Source organism: Amborella trichopoda, chromosome 9 (assembly GCF_054954075.1).
Source record: "Amborella trichopoda isolate Santa Cruz 75 chromosome 9, AtrichopodaSantaCruz75HAP2 v2.0, whole genome shotgun sequence".
NCBI classification, from domain to species: Eukaryota; Viridiplantae; Streptophyta; class Magnoliopsida; order Amborellales; family Amborellaceae; genus Amborella; species Amborella trichopoda.
In genome coordinates, this window is record NC_142344.1 from 5,209,950 (window position 1) to 5,231,057 (window position 21,108).

At 38.8% G+C, this 21,108-nt stretch overlaps 3 protein-coding genes across 4 annotated transcripts; 2 read left to right on the top strand and 1 right to left on the bottom strand.

Annotated features, from left to right (window-relative positions):
• Positions 1-1,521: 1,521 nt before the first annotated feature.
• On the top strand, positions 1,522-11,537 carry LOC18445441 (putative hexosyltransferase MUCI70). Of its 2 annotated transcripts, none has more exons than XM_020674346.2 (9): positions 1,522-1,826; positions 4,217-4,651; positions 5,092-5,323; positions 5,445-5,554; positions 6,082-6,281; positions 8,765-8,868; positions 9,061-9,248; positions 9,988-10,187; positions 11,098-11,537. In XM_020674346.2, exons 1-9 carry the CDS (start codon positions 1,814-1,816, stop codon positions 11,323-11,325), a joined length of 1,710 nt encoding a protein of 569 aa, XP_020530005.2. In that variant the 5' UTR covers positions 1,522-1,813; the 3' UTR covers positions 11,326-11,537. The 2 variants fall into 2 exon arrangements, with proteins under 2 accessions (XP_020530005.2, XP_006855641.2); XM_006855579.4 differs by lacking the exon at positions 1,522-1,826 and adding an exon at positions 1,968-2,879.
• A 1,459-nt stretch (positions 11,538-12,996) lies between these two features.
• Positions 12,997-16,931, top strand: PMI1 (plastid movement impaired1). Its single transcript, XM_006855580.4, has one exon. The coding sequence runs from the start codon at positions 13,900-13,902 to the stop codon at positions 16,612-16,614; it is 2,715 nt and encodes a 904-aa protein (XP_006855642.2). The 5' UTR covers positions 12,997-13,899; the 3' UTR covers positions 16,615-16,931.
• Positions 16,932-19,106: 2,175 nt separating this feature from the next.
• On the bottom strand, positions 19,107-19,660 carry LOC18445443 (CSL zinc finger domain-containing protein). The gene has a single exon (XM_011629209.3). The coding sequence runs from the start codon at positions 19,507-19,509 to the stop codon at positions 19,261-19,263; it is 249 nt and encodes an 82-aa protein (XP_011627511.1). The 5' UTR covers positions 19,510-19,660; the 3' UTR covers positions 19,107-19,260.
• Positions 19,661-21,108: the final 1,448 nt, after the last annotated feature.

Sequence of the window (21,108 nt, forward strand, 5' to 3'; positions counted from 1 at the left end):
TTCAAGCTGATTTATCGTTTAATAGCTAAAGATGACTATGAGCTTATTGTATACGATCCTTAATACACTCAAACGAATAAGGATTGAAGTATTTTATCTCCAACAGTTTATGAGTATGGGTCGGGTCTAGTCGGTCCCGAACCCGGACTTGAATAGTATTCGGGTCTAGGTTTTGGACCCTGGCCTGATCCGCTGGGTCCAAATGTTGGACCCATACCTGGACTTGTGATGGGTCGGTTATTCTCGACGGGTCCCTAGTTGGGTCTGGGCCCATTTTCAGCCCTAGTTAGTTTTGGGTCCAAATGTTATGGACTTGACTCGATTTGTAGGGGTGGCAACGGGTTGGGTATGGGTCGGACTCAAACCCGAATGTATTAGGGTCCAAAAGGTTGACCCATACCCATACTCAAATTATTGGCAACAAGGTCACAACTCGCCATTAAATTTCAAGCCATCTTATTTGTCCTGAAGATGATTATGAATTTTTATTGTATACAATCCTTAACACACCTAAACGAATAGGGCTTGAAGTATTTTATCTCCAATAGTTTACGGGTATGGGTCGAGTTCAATTGATATCGGCCCTGGATTGCTAGGTTCAAATGTTAGACCCATACCCAAACTCGTTTTGGTATACCTAGTGGGTCTCAAGTCGGGTCCGGGTCTAGGTCCATTGTCACCGCTACCGATTTGGTTTTGGCTCCATCCTAGACCTTATTGGGTTGGGTATGGTTCAAGGTTGACTTAACCTAACGCCACCCTATATATATACATGTGTATGTCTATTATAATATATTTATAATAAAATTTATTTTTACCATATCTAGACCCGCACCTGGCTTAAAATGTTACCCAACCTTGTAGGTTGGGTCGCCTGGATTCGACTAGGTCTGTGTCCAATGACCTGGAGTTGACTGGGTCCTTATACGGTTCAGTCTTGGTCACACAAGCCTAACCCAAGCAACCTTGACATGACCCGACCCATCAACACCCCTATAGATAGTTAGGCCTAATAATGGGCTTGGACGCCCGACTTTGAAGAACTAGGGCTTGGCCTGAGGCTGAGCTAGGGTGGGCCTAGACCAGGGCCACAACCGGACTGATCCAACCCCATTTTTTCCTTATCTTTCCTTCGTTCTTCTTTAGATAGATTAGCCTAGATCAGGCCCTAATAGGGCGAGTCTAACCTTGGGCTAGGGCATCTTCGGCCAGGGCATCCCCCATTAGAATCATGGCCGGGCCCGCCCATTCCCGGCCGTACGAAAATGGTTTGCAGTTTCTGTTTGTGTAATGCATGATACCATCCCTCATGCATGCACCCAAGACATATTTGTATGGCGTGCACTAATAATTCATGAATCGCACCAATTGAGCAGCTGTAGTGCATGGATTTGTGCCCATCATAAAATAATAAATTAATATACCGCGAGAATGCAAATATTGACCAATGTTTTTACCCATATTTTTCAATTCACACCCAAAAGATGAGTAGGTATATAAGAGGTTGTTTGGGCTATCAAAATTCGGTGCAAATAGCAATAAACAATTACATGTAGTTTAAAGCACATTGGGCATATCATCTAATGATTCAGGCCATAATGCTTTGTATATATCTCTTGAGATTTGTATGTTTTAATGGAAGGAGATAAATAATTTAATTTCCTGATAACTGCAAAGGCAAAGAGCCCCATTGCCAAGAGTCACGAAGAGAGAGAAGGAAACTGAGAAGTAAAAGCCCCACAAAGGAGACACTCTTGGAAGATTTACTTTCATTGTCTTAGGAACGAGATGGAATTGGACTTTTGGAAGGAATATGGTAAAAATTGGTAAGTGGTTCGTATATCTGTCTTCAATTGAATGTCGGTATCTTTTCTCTCTCTAAAACTCCTGTTATTCAGTGCAAAACGAGCCCATCATTCAACCCAGAGGTCCTAAATGGTTACTTGTTGAGTTTTTGATTTATGGTTGGTTCGATTTGGATGTTGGGTTGAGTTGGGATCATCGAAAGTTTGCACATTTTGGTAGTTTGAGAGATTATTTTAATACTGTGAAGATTTTGTTTTTTTAATTAGTGGGATAACACACGAATTTCAGGTTGAAATTTAGCACAGAGATTTACCTTCTGGCCATAGAATTGGAGATTGGTTTTTGCCTCCGATGATTTTGGGTTTTGCTATTGATTGGATGTAACCCAAATTTAAGGTTCATATTTTGATAGAGATTGATTTATTTGGGGATAGATTTGGAGTTAGGTGTTCTCGTTATCCGCTCTGCGGTAAAAGGTGGGCTTTTTGGGCAGAATTTGAAAGTGGGTTTTGTATATAGATCAATTTTGCAATGGACTCAAGAGAAGTCAGTGGCTCTGGAGTCCTTGAAATAATATTGGAGATGGTTTTGGTAGAGAGATTGATTTAGTGCGCCATTGATCTTGGGGTTTTTCTCTCTGATAAATATAGAGGTGGGTTTGGTTTTTGTGATTGAGATAGATCGGATTTTGGGTTATTTCCTTGGATGAATTTAGAGGTGGGTTTGGTGGGGTTCTCTAAATTTATTTGGATGGGATTTAGATAGATTGCGTTTGAGAGGAAATGAAAGGCCAGTGTGCGCAGGGACGATGACTGGAGGGTCATTGGGTCTACGCACAGGTAGTTATGGATCTCTGCATGATCAGAGTAAGATTAGTCCCGGTTTGCCAGTCCCGAATAATTCACCCAACTTTATTCGAAAGCCCTCAAAGATGCTCATTTCGGGCTCTAGAGAGAAGGAGAGGTTTATCCATTGGATCTTCAAAATTGTTGGTAGGAGGAAGGCTGGAATGCTTATCCTAGTTGTCTTCTCTCTGGTTATTGTCACCTCTCTCATGTCCACTTTCTATAAAGGTCAGTAACTCCCTCTCTCTCTCCCTCTTTCACTGTATTGCATGATTACATCTGGTTTTGTACATTCATATAGTGGTTAGTATGATAGCCTGAATTCGTAATGTATTTATTTTTCAGTTTGTGACAGAGTTATGAATCCTGGACTCCCTCTGTCTCTCTCTTTCTCTCTCTTACTGTATTACATGATTACGTGTGGTTTTGTACATTCATATTGTGGTTAGCATGATAGCCTGAATTTGTAATGTATTTATTTTTCAGTTTGTAACAGAGTTATCAATCCTGGATTGATCCTAACACAACATTTTAGTTTTACAACCTGTTACAAGTTTTATAAATTATCTGAAGTATTTATTTTTAGACCGTTTTAGACACAATGCCCATGATCTTGTGATTGTTTTAAGTTGCTAGAGAAGTGTCAGAACTTTAAGAAGTTGAATCTCTTGAAATTAGAACATTTTGTGGAGTATTTCATTTTATTGAGATTATAACGCTGCTCAGTGAAGTCCTTGAACTTGGTCACTTTCAGCTATTTTGAAACTTTGGGGTTAACTAAGTGCAACCAAGTTCTTGCCATCTACTGTTGATTTAGGTCTGAAATTGGTTAGTGAATTTCATGGTTGTATTCTTGTGGCCTCTTAACTCGGTTAAGAAGCTTTTTAACCACAAAGGCTTGTTAAATTACAAAACAATGTGGAACTGTTCCTCAAAAAACGTATATACTCATCAAAATATATTTTTATTGTGTTATGTAGAAATATGCAAAAGTGATTGGTAGATTTTTGTGGTAAGACTATTGGAGGTCTAACTTGATTCCAATGGATACTTTGATGGAGAGGATCCTTTTATGGTTTTGATGGAGTGGATCCCATTCTTTTTTTCTTCTTTGGATGATCATAATGGTTTTATACTTAATAGCATTTTTTGCTTTTATTTACTAACTGGATATACAGTTAATGGTAAGCTCTGTTAGTTGGTAGATCTAATGTTTTACTTCAGTATTTGTTTCCTTTTTCTTTTTCTTCCCGCCATTGCTTCTGCTTATTCTGATATATAGAACATTGCTAAGTGGATTCCTGCCCTTCATTAGCAACAGTCTTTTATTTCATTGTTCTTGATTTTATTGATTTATCTGTTCTTTATCTTCTTCACATGGTTAGAACTTAGTTTGGAGTGCATTGCTTCTTGTTATGCCATGAATTTCTATATTCTTACTTGACACATGGAGAAATCTGTGTGTCTTGGTTTCCTTGCTTTCGAATGCTGTTTGATCTCTGATTTTATTTTTTTTGGAACTGTTTTTATTTTATTTTGATCCGATCTTGTTTATACTCAACCAGAGGATGACGCATCAGAAGTGGATCTTACGCGCCAAAGGCCTTCTCGACCCTTGAAACCTTTCAGGGGCCATGAGCAAATCACAGTGCATACCCACTATAGTCCCCAAATTGTTCGTGAGCCTGACATTAAGAAGGACAATCCACCAGTCCCAAGCACAGTGCATACCCACAATAGTCCCCAAACTGTTATTGAGCCTGACACTAAGAAGGACAATCCACTAGTCCCACCACCTGACATTAACAATGGGAATTCATTGAATACATTAGCTGAGAAACCGTCAGTTCCATTATTTGAGATTCCATTACAAAGTAGAGAAAATAAAACTCTCCCGCCTCCTCCTGACTTTTCTGCATTGCAACTGCCTCCTGGGCATCCCTGTGAGGATTTTACATTTCCACCTCCACCAGCAGATAAGAAACGGACAGGGCCACGACGTGAGTTTGATCTCTGTTTTTGAGGATCCATTTTTGTTGCTTGCATTATTGGGGTTACTTACATTATAATCTTCAGCAACTTTTGCTGTTACCTGAGATCGAAATATTTCCATGCATACTTTAATTCCATTCTCAATTATTTTAATAATTTTGGAAAATTATAACATAAATCTAATGGACTATGATATTTGGGAATCCAAAGCAGCATCGGCGATCAGTTTCTAATGATGGATGGTGGAGGTTAGATATACTGGGGCTCATTAGGGAATTCACCCTGGCACAGTTAAATCCAATTTTATCATCAGGAATGGATGGTGGATGCTCCTTTTGAGTTCCATATACCATATTCCACTGGATTATGGTATACTATGCTTCAATTTTATTACTTGCTTAATTAACATAACCACAAGGCACTTATATTGTATATGCGTTCTTGTTAGCATGTCCTGTATGTTATGTTCCTGTCGAGGAGGCAATACGCCTCGTACCTGCCACACCTTCTGATTCTCCAGTGCTTAAGCATCTAAGTTATGTTGTTGATCAAAACATAGTCCTGCCTCAAAAGTCTGTTAACCCTGTTGACGAAGGTGGCTCTGTTTTTGGTGGATATCCTTCCCTGAAACAAAGGGATGAGTCTTTCAACATAAAGGAGACAATGGAAGTGTATTGTGGGTATGTATTTTTTCCTTAGATTCTTTTTTCTTCTCCACCTTCTCCATCCTGTCTTAGATAGTTTAAGCATGCAATTCTAATTTTAGTTGTTTCTCTTGCATTTTGCTGCTTATGAGTCTAGATTTGTGGGGGGGAATAGACCTGGCAACTACACTGGCTTTGACATTGATGAGGAAGATCTCTATGAAATGGACCAATGTGGTCCAATAGTCGTCGCGTCGGCCATATTTGGTATGATGAAAAGAGAGACTATTTTGTTTTATTTATTGGAAAATATACTGTAGTCCAATGGGTTATGGAGAACTATTGTCCACTAAGGTCATGATCATGCAATGAAACGAACCTCGATGTAGAGGGAGGGTGGAGGGGTTTTTCGGGGGTGGGGGGGGAAGCCTAGGGGTGGGTTTGAGGGGAGCGGTTTTCTTTCTTATTTTTTGTTTTTCTTTTTTTCTTTGGCATTGGGGGAGAAGGGAGGCAGGGGAGGGGGGAGGGAGAGAGAGCAGGGGCCGTGAGTGGGGAGTGAAGGGGGAGGTTGGGGAGGGGTGCCTCCATTGGGGTCATGTCCTGTTCTGGTGGGTCCAGTGGCCTCTCCATTGACATCTACCACCACTTGATAGGATTGTCATGTTACAAATGTACTATGGTTTCCCATAGTCCATTGGACTAGTGTATACTTTCCCCATGTACTCATGGTTGTTAGTACTGTTTGCATTTTCCTTGATCTCTTTTTTTCTCTTCTCACTATACGTTACCGGCAGCCAACTATGATGAAATTCAACAGCCCAAGAATATTAGTGAGGCTGCAAAGAGACATGTATGCTTTTACATGTTTATTGATGAGGTGACTCGAGATTTCATGGTGAACTCGTCTATTCTGAATGACACAAAGAAGGTGGGGCTATGGAGGATTGTTGTTGTTCGAAATTTACCTTACCAAGATGCAAGACGCAACGGAAAGGTGGGTGGGAATCTGCTTTGCATTCTCTTTCCACGCCTAGACAACCATATAGGTCTTGATGCAGTCCATTTGCACATGCTGATGGCTTATCAAATAAAGAACGAAAAAAAAGTAATACATGTTGCTTATTTTATGGTATATTAATATGCCCTCATATCCACCCCATAATTTGTATCGTCTATACATCATTGATGCTATTTTCTCTCAAGATTGATGCTACCTTCTAAGTTAATTGGATGATATATGCCGGTTCTTTTACAATGAAAACACTTTTTATTTGACTGGATTTGACTTTCTCAGAAATGGACAACAGATTGATGCAGCTATTTTGGAGGGCCAAATTTGTTCCTTGGTTTTTGCGTTGAGTTTTGTGATGACCATTTTGTGCTATTAGTGAAATATGGTCTCATTGCAGTACTTAATCAGTTGACATATCCTATGACACTATGGGCATGAACAATGTTTTTGATGAAAGGTTTCACCGTATTTGTTTGTGCTAATCTTGGATCTATTATGAGGGAAAGCTCTTGACTTTCATAGGTTGATATGTATTTTATTTGAGCTTCTTAAATAGATTTGTAATGTCTTGAAATTTCAATTTATTGGGTCATTCCTGGTACCTATATTGATAATATTCATGCGCTTTTATGGCTGTGAGGTGTGCCACTTGTACAATATATTTGAACGTAAAAAATTTAAGAATTATTGAAGTTCACAACTAGAATTAGGGTATATGGAGAATTCATGACTCTATGATACAGAATATAATGATACTTAAAGATGAATCTTTTTTTTGTTGGGTAAGTATTTTGGGTGAGTTAGTGGGGAGAGGGCCCCTACCCTTGATATGAATTGAGGCAAAGACATAGCATTGCAAATCGTCCAGCGCTAACCAATTAAGCCCAGGCTCTTTTCCTAGGATGACTCTTTTGATGTATAAATAAGATAAACAGTATCCCCTCTTGTTTAATGCTCTTCGTGTTCAGAATTTGGACTTGGATTTGTCTTTTACCTTCAAATAAGAGCAGGAGACATGCGTAAAGATTGTGTTTGGGCCCTTTGGGCCAACATATTATTGAATTGTTCTGGGTCTTGCAGCATTGTTGGCACTGTGATGTGCACTGGAGAGGGTCATACTTGATTGGACTATAATGCTAAGGTGATTCAAAAGAATCAGGTGGTCAATTTAAATGGCTTGGTCAAATTTTGGCTGCCTGTGACTGTAGGGTCGAATGTATTCTGATGAAGGGTTGAGAAAGAAAGATACCCATGCCATAGAAGCCCCTCTTTAGAGGGAGAGGGATCATTGAGGTCGTGGCTGTTAGTTGCATTTCTAGCAAGGTTTAAAAAAACAGTCCGCCCGGTGCCTAGGTGGCCTGACCAAAAAAACTGCATGGCTTGACCTAGGCGGCCCTACACGGGCGGTTGTACCTGGCGGGCGCCCAGGGCTGTAAGGCTTTTTTCGATTTTAAAATTAGCCCAAAGGGGCAGAGGGGATTGTTTTGACCCCCAAGTTTGTATAAAAATGTTATGGGGCTTATTTTTGAACCCCCAAAGTGGAAAAAAAGAAGAAACCCTTGCACCACAGGGCGCCTGAGGTTCTAGGCGCCAGGCAGGCTGCCTAGGGGCCGCCTAGCGTTTTTTGAAACCTTGATTTCTAGTGAAGGAGAAGCCCTCTAGTGAAAGAGATTTACAGGGTTTGGAATCTAGAATAGAGAAAAGAAACAAAGGGTGAAGAGAAAAGAAAGTTAAGGTGGATAGATGTCCTCGGGCTTGTACCCTCTCCTTTTTCGATGATAACCATGACTGACTGAAAGTTTAGAGGGGCTTGGTGATTAGCCATTGTCTATCACACCACTCTACTATCTGATCCTCTTTGTGCTTTCTTTCCTTCCATAATACAACAGTCAGAGTGTCTCCATTAGGGCATGGTTGGAGATATCCATCAAAATGATTTAGAAAGTTGAACAAGTTTAGGAATTTTAAGAATTGGTATGTTTGAGTGATGGGCTCAATGGAACTCTATGTTTAAGTTGGAGATACTTGGGCTTGTCCTTGGTACTAAGCCTCCGGTATAGAGTGCAAAGCTACTTCAAATTGTTAATATTTGAAGAATAATGCCCCTAGGCATGTTATCCACATCCTACTCCTCATTTAGGTATTGCCATGCCCTAACTCGTGGTTGGTTCAGTGTACATATACCATTTTATGAAGTGAATGGGTCTTTCTATAGGGGTGCATTATGAAGTATCAGCTGTATTTGAAAAACATTGACATTTATATCTTATTTCTTTGTTTAATTTGTGGGGTAATCAGTAGAATTTTGTAAAATCACAACTACGATAAGGTCCTTGATATTTGGCTACTGGTTTGATGGACTTGCATGAAAAGATTGAACAGAGAGCCACCTCTGATACAAGCCTATTCATATTTTTTTTGAGGTAAGGTCAACTTACAAGCCTATCCATTTTATTATGTTACAGGTTCCTAAGCTGCTTCTACACAGGCTTTTCCTTCATGCTAGGTATTCTATATGGATTGATGGGAAGCTTGAACTTGTTCGGGACCCATATGAACTTATTGAAAGGTACTTAACGCTAAGAGTAACCCTGTGCACGTGTGTCTGTGTCTGCATGTGTGCACGTGCACACGTGTGAAGTGTGTGTGTGTGTGCACACAGGCATGCATGCGCGCCCCCGTGCGTATGCGCAAAGCCTCTGAGTAGTTTTTGTATATTTATGTGCTTTTCTCTGGTGCTTGGTCTTGGGGGTATTTGCAGGTTCCTTTTGAGGCGGAATGCCACTTTTTCCATCTCGAAGCATTATAGACGCTTCAATGTGTTTGAGGAAGCAGAGGCAAACAAAGCTGCTGGGAAATATTACAATTCTTCTATAGATCGTCAAATTGAGTTTTACAGGAGTGAGGGCTTGACGCCATATTCAGAGGCCAAGCTTCCAATCATTAGTGGTGAGTAGTTCTTTTCATCTCTATGAGTGTGTGGGTGCCAACATATTTCATGTAGGTTTGATATTTAGTGTAGAAATATAAAAACTGCTGGCTGTTGATTTCAAAAGGTAAAGTACAAAGCGTACTTTTGGGATTTCAAGTTTATGGTATACTTCTTTCCTTTTAACAATGATGGCAAAATCTTGCATCTCTCTCACTTGTCAAAAAATAAAATAAAATTCCTTTTATCTATTATCTGTTGTTGGAAATCTCAAATAAAATAAAAATCCTTCTCTCTAATATTTGTTGTTGGAAATCTCAAATTGCAAACTTCATGGCAAATTCATGATGAGAGAGAAGGTTTTGCATGTAACATTATTTCATCATATTCCTTAGGTAATCTGGTCCTTATTATATTTTAAGAAATCAATGACACCCGTATATTCTGTGAAATTATGTTATATGAGCAACTGGTGGATCTTTCATAATTTCCTGTTTTATAAGATGACTCAGACTAAAAATTCCTCTCCCTCTCTTTCTTAAATTTGTTGTTGGATGTCTCATCTTTCTCTCTCCCCCTTTCAAATTTGTCATTGGGAATCTCAACTTCCTGTTTCATGGTGGATTCAATGATGGGGTCCCTTTTCAAAACGCGTGTGCTTGATGAGCATGCAGAGAGAGAGAGAGAGAGAGAGAGAGAGTAGATTTTTCATGGATGAGTGATATAATCTCTTTTGTATTTTTTTGGGGTGTCTTGTAGATGTTCCGGAAGGATGTGTTATCATAAGAGAGCACATTCCCATTACGAATCTGTTTACATGTAACTGGTTCAATGAAGTGGATAGGTTCACTTCGAGGGACCAACTCAGCTTCTCGACCGTGCGTGACAAAGTCATGACGGCAACAAACTGGGTACCCTACATGTTTCAGGATTGCGAGAGGCGGAATTTTGTCATTCAGGTCTGTCCTTCCTCCTTAAGATGTCATCCTAATCCATTTTTGTTGATTTTCTGAGAACCATGGGATTAGAAATATTCCTGTTTGTAAATCTCTCTCCCTCTCCACACACGCACAATTTAGAAATAGGCTGCTTGTACCTCTCTCTCTCACACATCACATGCACAAACACCTTTGCGTTAATCATGTAACTTGCATGGTGCACACACTCTCTCGCTTTCTCACACACACATCTGCACCCTTTTCCTATGGTGGGTGAGTTGGTTTGGGTTCTAACCACAATTCTGTGGACCTTACACCCTAATCCCCATGCGTATTCTGTGTTTACTTAGTGTAAAGTGCAAACTTTGTCTGAGGGTAGATTTGTTTTGCAAATTTTCCCTAATCACTCTGCTTATTTGCATACACACGGTGTAAAGTGCGGGCTTTATCTGAGGATGGAGTTGTTTTCTGGGAATGCTGATTCTAATTGAAAAGGATACAATGCTAGCATTCAGTTTTCAAATACGCTGCTAGCAGCTCCCCAGCTGTCTGATATCAACAATGGATGGTTGGGGCGATTGTTCCTCTACTAAGAATTTGTTGTTGACGATGTCCCGTTGTGGGTCTGCTAGCAAACTATTGAAAACCCAAATGCAAGCTTAGTAGTAGCGAGCCAAAACCATATCTCTTGATTTCTTTCCTCTCAAAGGAGGGAGATGACAAACATGAATTTTTACCTCGGAGGGAGATGACAAACATGAATTGTTACCTTGGAGGGAGATGACAAACATGAATTGTTATTCTTATAGCTCAAATTTTCTTACATGATCGTACACATGAGAATAATCCTAAACATGATGGAGAGTGAGATTTGTGAACATGATAGAGAGAGATTTGTGAATTGTGAATATGGGCACCATCGATTTTGCAGGCATATCACAGAGATGTGCGTAGACGTAGCAGGCCACAACCGCCAGCATTACCTGTTATTATTCTCCATCCTCCATCTTTGTATAACAACTTGAGTGAAAGGGCCCCTCCTTTGCCTGAGAAAGGAGCGAAAACCTCAAGCAGAAGGCAGCGTGCAAGAGATAAGAAACCAGGCTCGAGACGTAGGCGGCTTAAGCCCGGAAATCCAACTAGGGAACTCAATTTTTGAGTGTTTGATTCCACATTTTTTTTCTCTCCTCTTTCATTTTTATTGTTTTCATTTTATTTTATTTTTGCTATTTTTCCCCATAGATTTGGGGTAGAGGAACCAAATATTTTGCTTCATTTGAATTGTTATCTATTCTTTTTTTAGTATCAATATTAATTGTTAATGTAAATAGTTGTACTTGAATAAAATAGCACTTCAGTGGCTGTTCTTCAGGCATTGTGTACACATATTTTCTTGGTCTGATGTTTTCTTCTCTGCAGAAATTCCCTCTATCACCAAAGGGGGAGAGGGAAGGAGCTCCTTCTTTTTTTTTTTTTCTTGGCAATTAATGCAAACTTAATTTGTTGGCTCAAAAATGATTTGCAGGAAATAAAAGAAAACGATATTGTTTTTCCTTTATTAGAAATATACTTGGATAATTTCTTTTAGGGCCCTTTAATGTCCTTGAAAACTAATGTCGAGGATATTATCTCTTTCTTATTTTTTAGGAAAATGATATTTTGAACTAAATGGATAGGAAACTTATTTTTCGAAAACAAATCTTTTTTACCCTAATCATCTCTCTCCTACAAACTCAATGCCGTCTCTCGATCTCTCTCGTGCAAACCTTTGATAATCTCTTTCCTTAGAAAAATAAAATGAAACTTCTAGAGGTATGCAGGCTGGACCGTATTTGTACGTCTAGAGGTATAAAACATCTATTTTAAAAAGGGTGTGGTTTCTATAAGGTTGCAACCTTAAATAATCCAATTAAGGGACATCTCCAAGCACTTCCAAATTTTGTCATAACATGTAATTTTGTCCTAAAAAATTGTTAGGAATATCTTAAAATCTATTTTTATATCTAATTATAAAATTTTAAACTCAAAAAATGGTTAAAATCAAGGAGATCTATAAATATATGAAAATCTTCAAAATAGAGGGTTTTTCAACATTAAAATAACATTTCCGATAGATTTTTGAGGTGCATATGTAATTCGACATTTTAAGATTGCAACCTTATATAAACTTTTCCCTTTTAAAAATGGGTCCAAATGTTTTCTTAATACAATTATTATTACAAGTTTCAAAATTTATTTATTTTTCATATTCTTGATCTCCATTTGAAGGATTATATATTCTCTTAAAATCATGATCAAATTATATTTTAAAAGTATATTTATTGCCAAGTTTGTATTTCTACATGTGAGGGCTTGGTTGTATGCTAATTGCGTCCTTTATCTAAAGTTTTAGGGAAATTTGGAAATTATTTTTTTAAATAATATAAATGATATTGTTTTGAATTTAATTGGATTGTTTAAGGTTGCAAAAGATTTTAAGATTATCTATATTAGAGATGGACGTTAAATAGGCAAGAGATCTCAGGATACACCAAAGGGTGCAGTTGGCATACGGATGCATCCGTAGTTGTAGAGGTAAGGTGCATATTTAAATATTATGATGGTATACAATTTTGATGTAAAATGTTTTTAAGATTATCTTAAAATCTATTTTTATATCCAATTATAAAATTTTAAATTTAAAAAATGGTTAAAACTAAATAGATCTATAAACATATGAAAATCTTGAAAATGGACAGTCTAGATAATATGTTGCAAAATACACTATTTTTGAGATTTAAAAATAATTTTATTTTTCATGGTCATACATATATATATCCAGATAATCAATCAAAAGGTTTTTCAATATTAATACGATGGATTTTTGAAGTGCATCCGTAATTCTACATTATAAGATTGCATCCTTATATAAACATTTTCCTAAACGAAAACCTTGCGACTCTTCCCCCAAAACGCGCTTCCCCATGAGACGCAACTCCATCCTCAGCCTCAGGCCACGCTCCAAAACTGCATCCTTTCACTATTCTTCCCTCTAAATGACCCAATCTTTATTCAAATACCAAAAAAAACCCCACATTCGCTGTTTCGCCGACTCATGACCATGGCGATTAGGCTTATCACCGTCCAATGAGCTCCCTGTACGATGATGGAAAGAGACTGGGCACTAGGCTTGGAGCACCGTCTAATTAATTGATAGACGGTGATAATTGCAGGTCAAGGAATTATCACGAACCCAAAATTTCACGCGCTGTTGCTCAAATTACAAGGAGGATAGAAGAGATATTTCGGCTAAATAAGTGGGTATTCCCGGTAGTAATGTTCAGGTCTGGTCCTTTGAAATAAATTCACACCAAACCCCACACGACATCGCCATATCCAATTCTCAGCCACTGAGTTCTCACCCCACCCCCTTTTGTCTCCATTTGTGTTGATAGGAACCCTAAATCTCTTGAAAACCCAAAGGGATTCATGGCCTCTTCTCAACCTCAAATCTTCTTCCTCTGCAACTTTTATTACACCCCAAATACTCCACCAAATCCCACTCATAGTTTCTCAGGCCCTCTTGTCTCCAACTTTTATCACTTTCGAAACTCTAATTGTCTACCAAACCCTTGTAGCTGTTTTGCAGGCACTATCTTGTGCCACTTTTGTTGCGGTTCAGAGTTTTATTCACCACCAAACGCCATTAAGTTCTTCTCAGGCGTTAGCTTGAGCTTCTTTAACGGAGGATACGATGGATACAAGGCGCAAAAACTCGAGCAGTCAGCTCTTAGAAGAGATCGAAGCACTGAGCAGTTCGCTTTACCAGTCTCATCGCAACAGAAGGGCCGCCTCCTTGTCTTTGCCTTCGACGGATATTGTTGGTTTTCAAGCTGAAGAGAAAATGGCAGATTCTAGAGAGAGGATGGGGATTTTTCACAAGAGCTTGGATCCCCATGGTGAAAACCTTGACAGAGAGGAGAAAACTGATGGGGTGGCGATTTTGCATCCTAGCTCTGATCAAGGGGGGCGAAAGCATAGGTCTTCGACTTCAATTGTGGTTTCGTTGAATACAGAGGAGAAGGAGAAAGCAGCTGTCAAAGGCCGATCAAGGCGTACGTCTTTGAGTCCATGGAGGTCTAGGCCAAAGCCTGAGCAAGAGGAGGAGAAAGAGGAATCAAAAGTCTCTGACCAGAGCAACTTGGCATCAAAGCTCGATGGAGCTGCAGAGAAGAAGAAGGGGATATGGAAATGGAAACCTGTGAGAGCTTTGTCTCACATGGGAATGCAGAAATTTAGCCTCTTGTTCTCTGTCGAGGTGGTCACAATCCAGGGCCTCTCGTCTTCCATGAATGGCCTTCGAATGGTTGTCAGGGTTAGGAAGCAGGAAACCAGAGAAGGAGCTGTTCAGACCATGCCAGCTAGGGTTTTGCAGGGTTGTGCTGATTTCGAAGAGACGCTATTCATTAAATGCCATGTTTATGGTAGTGGCAAATCTGGGGGTCCAAGGTTCGAGTCCAGGCTCTTTTTGGTTTATGCAGTGGCAGTCGATGCAGAAGAGCTCGATTTTGGGAGGAATTGCATTGATTTGAGTCTTCTGGTTCAGGAATCCCTGGAGAAAAGCTTTAATGGTGGGAGAGTTAGGCAATGGGATGCTAATTTCCCACTCTCTGGTAAGGCCAAAGGTGGGGAGCTTGTATTGAGGCTAGGATTTCAGATAATGGAGAGAGATGGTGGGATTTTCAGTCAAATGGAGAGTTCTCGGTCAGAGAGAATGGGTAATTCTCTTTCTTCTTATTATGCTCGAAAGCAATCAAAGAACTCGTTCAGTGTATCGAGCCCTAGTCATGGAAGCCCACGAATTAACAGGTCCTCTGAAGCTTCAACCCCATCTCAAAATCCTAATTTGATTGAATACCCACCAATCGAACACCTAAATCTTGATGAACCTAAACCTTCTGAACAAAATTCACAGACCCAAGAAGATGATAACACTGATAATGGTGATGATATGCCTGAATTTGATGTTGTGGAGAAAGGGATTGAAATCCCAAAGGGCAGCGAAGAAGTCACAGACAAAGCTAGTGTAGAAGGGGATGATGGGCTCTCAGACAAAGGTTCAGGATCAAGCGAGGTAGTGAAGGAAGTGGTTGTTCATGACCCATTGCACCAGTACAGGCTCAATGAGTTAGACTCCATAGCAAAACAGATTAAAGCTTTGGAGTCCATGTTTGGAGAAGGCCCTACTGAGGTGCCTGATACTTCTTCTCAGGGGTTAGATGCAGATGAAGAGACAGTAACGCTAGAATTCTTGCAAATGCTTGAGGAGGAAGAAAAGGATTTGAAGCTTCAATTTCAGGATATTCCCATACTCCAACTTGAAGGAGAAGATGAACAAGAAAACCCAGTAACTTTCTTGCCTGATTTGGGCAAAGGTTTGGGTCCAGTTGTTCAGACAAAGGATGGAGGTTTCCTAGCTTCAGTGAATCCATTAAACCTTGAAATCCCAAGACAAGAAGCCCCAAAACTAGCAATGCAGGTCTCAAAGCCATTTGTCTTGCCAGTTAGTCCTGGAACCACTGGTTTTGAGGTGTTGCAAAAGATGGCAGCCATGGGAGTGGAGCCCTTGATTTCCCAAGCTATGGCTCTTATGAGCATGGATGATATAACTGGGAAAACAGCTGAGCAAGTGGCTTTTGAAGGCATAGCATCAGCCATTATAAGTGGGCGAAACAAAGAAGGGGCGAGCTCCAGTGCGGCTCGATCAATTGCATCAGTGAAGAAGCTAGCAAATGCCATGTCTGCGAGCCGAAAAGAGAGAATAACCACCGGAATATGGAACTCAGGTGAAGAACCCGAGCCCCTCAAGGGCCTGATAGGAATGGCCATTCAAAAAATTGAGGCCATGGCATTAGAAGGCCTAAAGATACAAGCTGAAATAGCAGAAGAAGAACCACCATTCGATGTATCCCCACTAATTGGAAAAGGGTTCCAAAATCTACCAGGTCAGGTTCTCTCAGAGGCCATAAGCTTAACAGAGTGGACCAATAAAGTTGACCCAAATGGTGGCCTTGTCACTTTAGTGGTCCTTGTTATTCTTCGAGACCCAGTTCGAAGGTTCGAGCAAGTGGGTGCACCATTCATTGTGTTGGTTCAAGCCACTAGCCACGGATACGATGAGGATGGACCGAAACTCAAGGTCGGGAGTGTTCATTTAGGGGGGTTGAAGGTGAGGCAGGTGGGTGCGGGCAAACGCCATGTTTGGGATTCAGAGAGACAGAGGCTTGGAGCTGCTCAATGGCTTGTGGCTAACGGATTGGGAAAGCAACGGAAGGGAAAACCAAAACAGGGGCAAGGGGTGAAAGGTCAGGACTTGATGTGGAGCATCTCGGCACGTGTAGTGGCTGATATGTGGCTTCAGCCAACGCGCAATCCAGAGGTCAAGTTCCCCAAAGTCCCATCTTTGTAAGCTAGTTAAGCTTGCTTTCGGGGTTTAATTGTTGCAGGTCTGCAACTTACCTCTGATTTCATTAGGCTTTCTATTGAGAGCATATATGTGTTTATTTGGTTATATATATATAATTTGAAAGTACTTTTACATGACATGTAGTAGTGGGTCTTATTGGCTATATATATGCAGTTTCTTTAGCATAGTTTTTTATTGGCATTTTGGTACATTTTATCCCCTTTTTTGTAAATCTGATGCTGACTTTCTATTTTAATTATCATTTTCTTGTATTTGCGGAGACTACAAGGATAATCTAAATAAAGAAGAAATTTTGTGTAGACCTAGTAATGTGCAACATTTTAGCTTGTGAATGTGACTGCCATTTTTTAGGAATGATAAGTAATAAGGTGCCAATTGTGCAGTTTGGGTGAAACTTCTCATTTGGATTTCAATATTATCTGAAAATACAAGCTATAGTTTTTTCACTGGGCCTATAAGCATGGCCAATCAATTTGTCTGAAATTGTCTAGTTTTTGCTCCATGCAGCTTAGTATTATCTCACTTTTAAAATGATCTCCTGAGGCCAGGATTTTGCTACACACTACAGTTGATGTTAGAAGCAATCCATATTTTTCTGCAAGAATCAAATGGATTTTTTCGATATTCTAGATTATCGGGCTTTGCATAAATGTAAAGATATTTTCATGCAAATGTGACATATCAAAGACAAACTTCTTCCGCTACTGGATCTTCTATTATTAATTTTATCTCACAAGTCGTGGATAATCAAATTGATTGTTCATGCCTTCGATAAGATGATATAACTGTAAAATTCTAGTTGGTCATATTTCATAAAGTATGGGTTTGCAAAAGATGAATTAAACATAAAGTGGGAGCCAATGTGACCACAAAGGGTGAATCCTCTCCCCCACGCCCTCAAAATATTAAAATAAAAATAAAAAAGAAAAAGAAAAAAGGAAAAAAGAAAAGAAAAAGAAGATCACAATGGGTGTACGAGGATTTCAATACTTTGCTTGTTTTAAGTTTCAAATCGGAAATGTTTCTTATTAAAAATTTTGTTATGGTTCTAGAACTCCAAAAGAGGTTAGGGGCATTGAAGTCATCTCCTTAACTGTGTTGGGTTCCAAAGGAATTAAATATTTTAATTTTTAGGTCTGAAACTTGAACCAGACATGGGTCATTCGGCTTAAGTCACTCCGGTAAGCCAAATTATCAAATTGTTGTCGCCCTTGAGGGGCTTCAATCATAAATTGGGGGCACTTTGGGTATTTATAATAAAAGAGTTGACTTTACATAAGTGCAAAGATTTTCCACAAGTAATGTTAATTTAATCTGGTACTTCATTTTTGAAGAGTATTCACCATTTTAATGATATTTTTCTTTCAAGATTTTGTAATACAAAATTATTTATTTTTGATACAACGAGATCACAATCTTTTTAGCTAATTGGATATAAAACTCAATAGATTGAAGTGTACTATAATATTACAAAAATTTATTTTCAACTGTGTTTAATCAATAACTAATCTTTCAACCACCGATTTCACATCCAACAGTCAATAATGGTTATGGCATCCTTGTATAAAAATTCTAAAAATTGGTCTCATTGTATACAGTCATTTTTTTAATTATAAACTAAAGATTATAGAAAAGTTCCAAAAACTCTTATTCTATGCTCTTGTATGAGCATATTGTATAAAGAAAAATATACAAAAAGACCATTTATTTTTGTATGAGCATATTGTATAAAAAAAAATATACAAAAAAAATATTTACTTTTAACACAAGGTCATAACCATTATTGTCCATCAAATTTCAAATCAAGTGGATATAAATGCAGTTGTGATCTTAATTATAAACTAAAGAGTATAAAAAAGTTCAAAGAACTCTTATTCCATGCACTTGTATGAGGATACTATATAAAGAAAAGTATAAAAAAAAACCATTTACTTTTAACACAAAATCACAACCATTATTGTCCATCAAATTTCAAATCAAATGGATATAAATGTACTTGTGACTAAACTCAAAAGGCCAACAATTTCAATTAAAATGGATATAAATATACTTGTAAGTAAACTCAAAGCCCAGCTAAAAATTACTTAAAACACTGTGATAAATCCCAAGCCAAACATCTATTCATTAGAAGATAAATGGTCTTATAGTATACAATCCCATTATATACCCCACCGGTGAAATAAGCTAAGCTATTAATTCATTTGGAACTTATCAAATGATTATTTTCAAAATTAAATTTAAGATGCGAGTTACTTGGATTTACCTATTAAAAGATTGTACAGTCTCTTGTCTAAACTTGGCCACTATTTCTTCAATCAAATTAAGAGTGAGTTTATTTCTTTTATTTTTTATTTATCAGGTTAGTGGCTATGTTGCAGAGGCTACATCGCCAAAATTTCCCACATGCAGTTCCTTCGTTAAATTTAGTGAACGGAGGAATACTCCCACTAGAGAGAGCAATATAATCACTCAAATCGATGAAAAATCCCTCTTATCGCCTCAATAGTAGAAATGCATATGGTCTTTTATGTCTCACAAAACGTATTAGCAAAGCTCTTTCTTATTTTCTTCTTTCCGCAACAACCGCAACAACAGGTAAAATGAATCTCAATGCCCTGAACCGAATCTCTAAGCAACAACCACTGCTGCTTGTTTTGGCTTCTCCAAACCAGTCGTATCCTTCTTATCCATGAAATCATCCTGATTGTAAATGACCGTTATGTAAAGGGAACAACTTGGGCACCGGGCAATGTCTTCACCCATTCGGAGGTCATCTTTTGTTATCTGGAAGAGGTCGCCGCATGGGCATGGATATGTGTAAGACTGAAGCTCTTCATTCCATTCCATGTCCTCAATCTCCACATCGTCGTAGGACATTGTATGCTTCTTGGTCGGGTTGAGATGAAAATAACTAACAAAACAAGGACTACTGAGAATGTGAATTTATGGAAACCAAACTATAGTAGCATCCAGATTGCACCGCTGAGAAGCTCTAGGACCTGCAATCGTCTAGAAGTGTTCTTCTAAACTGCAAACCTTCTTAACACTTCAACACAGAGTTCCTCAGTATGGCTGATGAATCTGTAAGTCATTGAATAAAGATTAATTATAAAAGTCAGTGAGCAAACTGCCAAACCATAAAAAGAAGGAAAAAGTGTTCATTGTCTTTTGGAAACAAAAAAACAAGTACTCAATTAACCCATTATAATTAAGTCAACAACATGGGTAAATAAACCACTTGGGAAACACTTTTTTAGGAAGAAATCCACAAAACACAGAACATGTTTTTTTTTTTTTAAGAGAGCATATTATCAGAAGCTGATACCAGACCACAAATTTTTGGCATCCAAAAATAAGAGGGGTAAGCAAAGATGTTCAAACCATGGTACAACGATGACGAGAACTTAAGAACACAGAGAACAACCAATAGCATTGTGAACACCAGAGAGGAAATACCCTTTGTGTACAAAGAAAACGGATGAGTACCCACACTCAGAAAAGGGGGATAAACATAACTACTCTCTCCTTCCCTCAAAATCGAAATGGTTTAGGACTTTCATTCTACTTCCCTGAACTTGTGTGGGTTTCAGTTGTCCTGAGGTTTTCCATTTTTAAGATGGAACAAAAGCAGTAGGCCTTGTTCCCTGTCCAACAGGTTGGACCAACTACTCCAATCCAAACATGCACAAATGGTGCAAACTCCAAAACTAGGACATTCCCGAGCATCATAATCTCAAACTATAGGAATTCTTATCTTTGCTGCAAAACCCTTGAGAATGCAAACCCCAAGCCCACACTACCTTTTCCAGCCAAACCTAGCCCAGAACCATAAGAATGGCAAATACTTGGGAAAACCTTTAAACGACATCACTTAGCACACAGCCAACTAAAGCACTATATCTTCACCAATTAGGCATCGATCTGCACAGATGCAAGTACGTAACAAACATTTTACTTGGACAAGGCTACACAAACTCCACTAACCCTGATTCTAGTCCTCAAATTTGAGGCCGGCACTATAGTGGGCTAGCCTGAGACCCTACTCTGTTTTTGTAGTTTCTTCAAGTCCTTAGAGTCACTTATTACCTCGTAGATCTGCTCTTTCCAGTCAATTCTAAGCACCTTATTAGTCAATGCCTAGCCATTGATCTAAAGGAGTAAATATCTAGATCCTACCCCTATACATTGGTTTTCCCCTCCTGGATCAGCATTTAAAAAGTAACTTTAAATATTATTGGCGGCATTACAAGAAAAAAAGGTAAGCAAGAGTTTCTGATTTTCTAAATGCCACACATGTTTTATATACGTGGTGTGATGACACATGCCAAAACCAAGGACCTGTGTAATCAAGTTACATAGCACATCATCCATGAAATTTCTTCCCTAGCGTCCATCTCAATGTGTTCTTCAGAAAAATGTCACACCAAGAGAATGGACCAGCTTGGCATCCTCAATGCAAATGTAATTATCGTACTT

Coding starts and splice junctions, on each gene's coding strand:
- LOC18445441 (XM_006855579.4), top strand. CDS start 2,615: ATGACTGGAGGGTCATTGGGTCTACGCACAGGTAGTTATGGATCTCTG. Junction 2,880..4,216: donor CATGTCCACTTTCTATAAAG/GTCAGTAACTCC, acceptor ATACTCAACCAG/AGGATGACGCATCAGAAGTG. Junction 9,249..9,987: donor CAAGCTTCCAATCATTAGTG/GTGAGTAGTTCT, acceptor GGTGTCTTGTAG/ATGTTCCGGAAGGATGTGTT.
- PMI1 (XM_006855580.4), top strand. CDS start 13,900: ATGGATACAAGGCGCAAAAACTCGAGCAGTCAGCTCTTAGAAGAGATC.
- LOC18445443 (XM_011629209.3), bottom strand. CDS start 19,509: ATGTCCTACGACGATGTGGAGATTGAGGACATGGAATGGAATGAAGAG.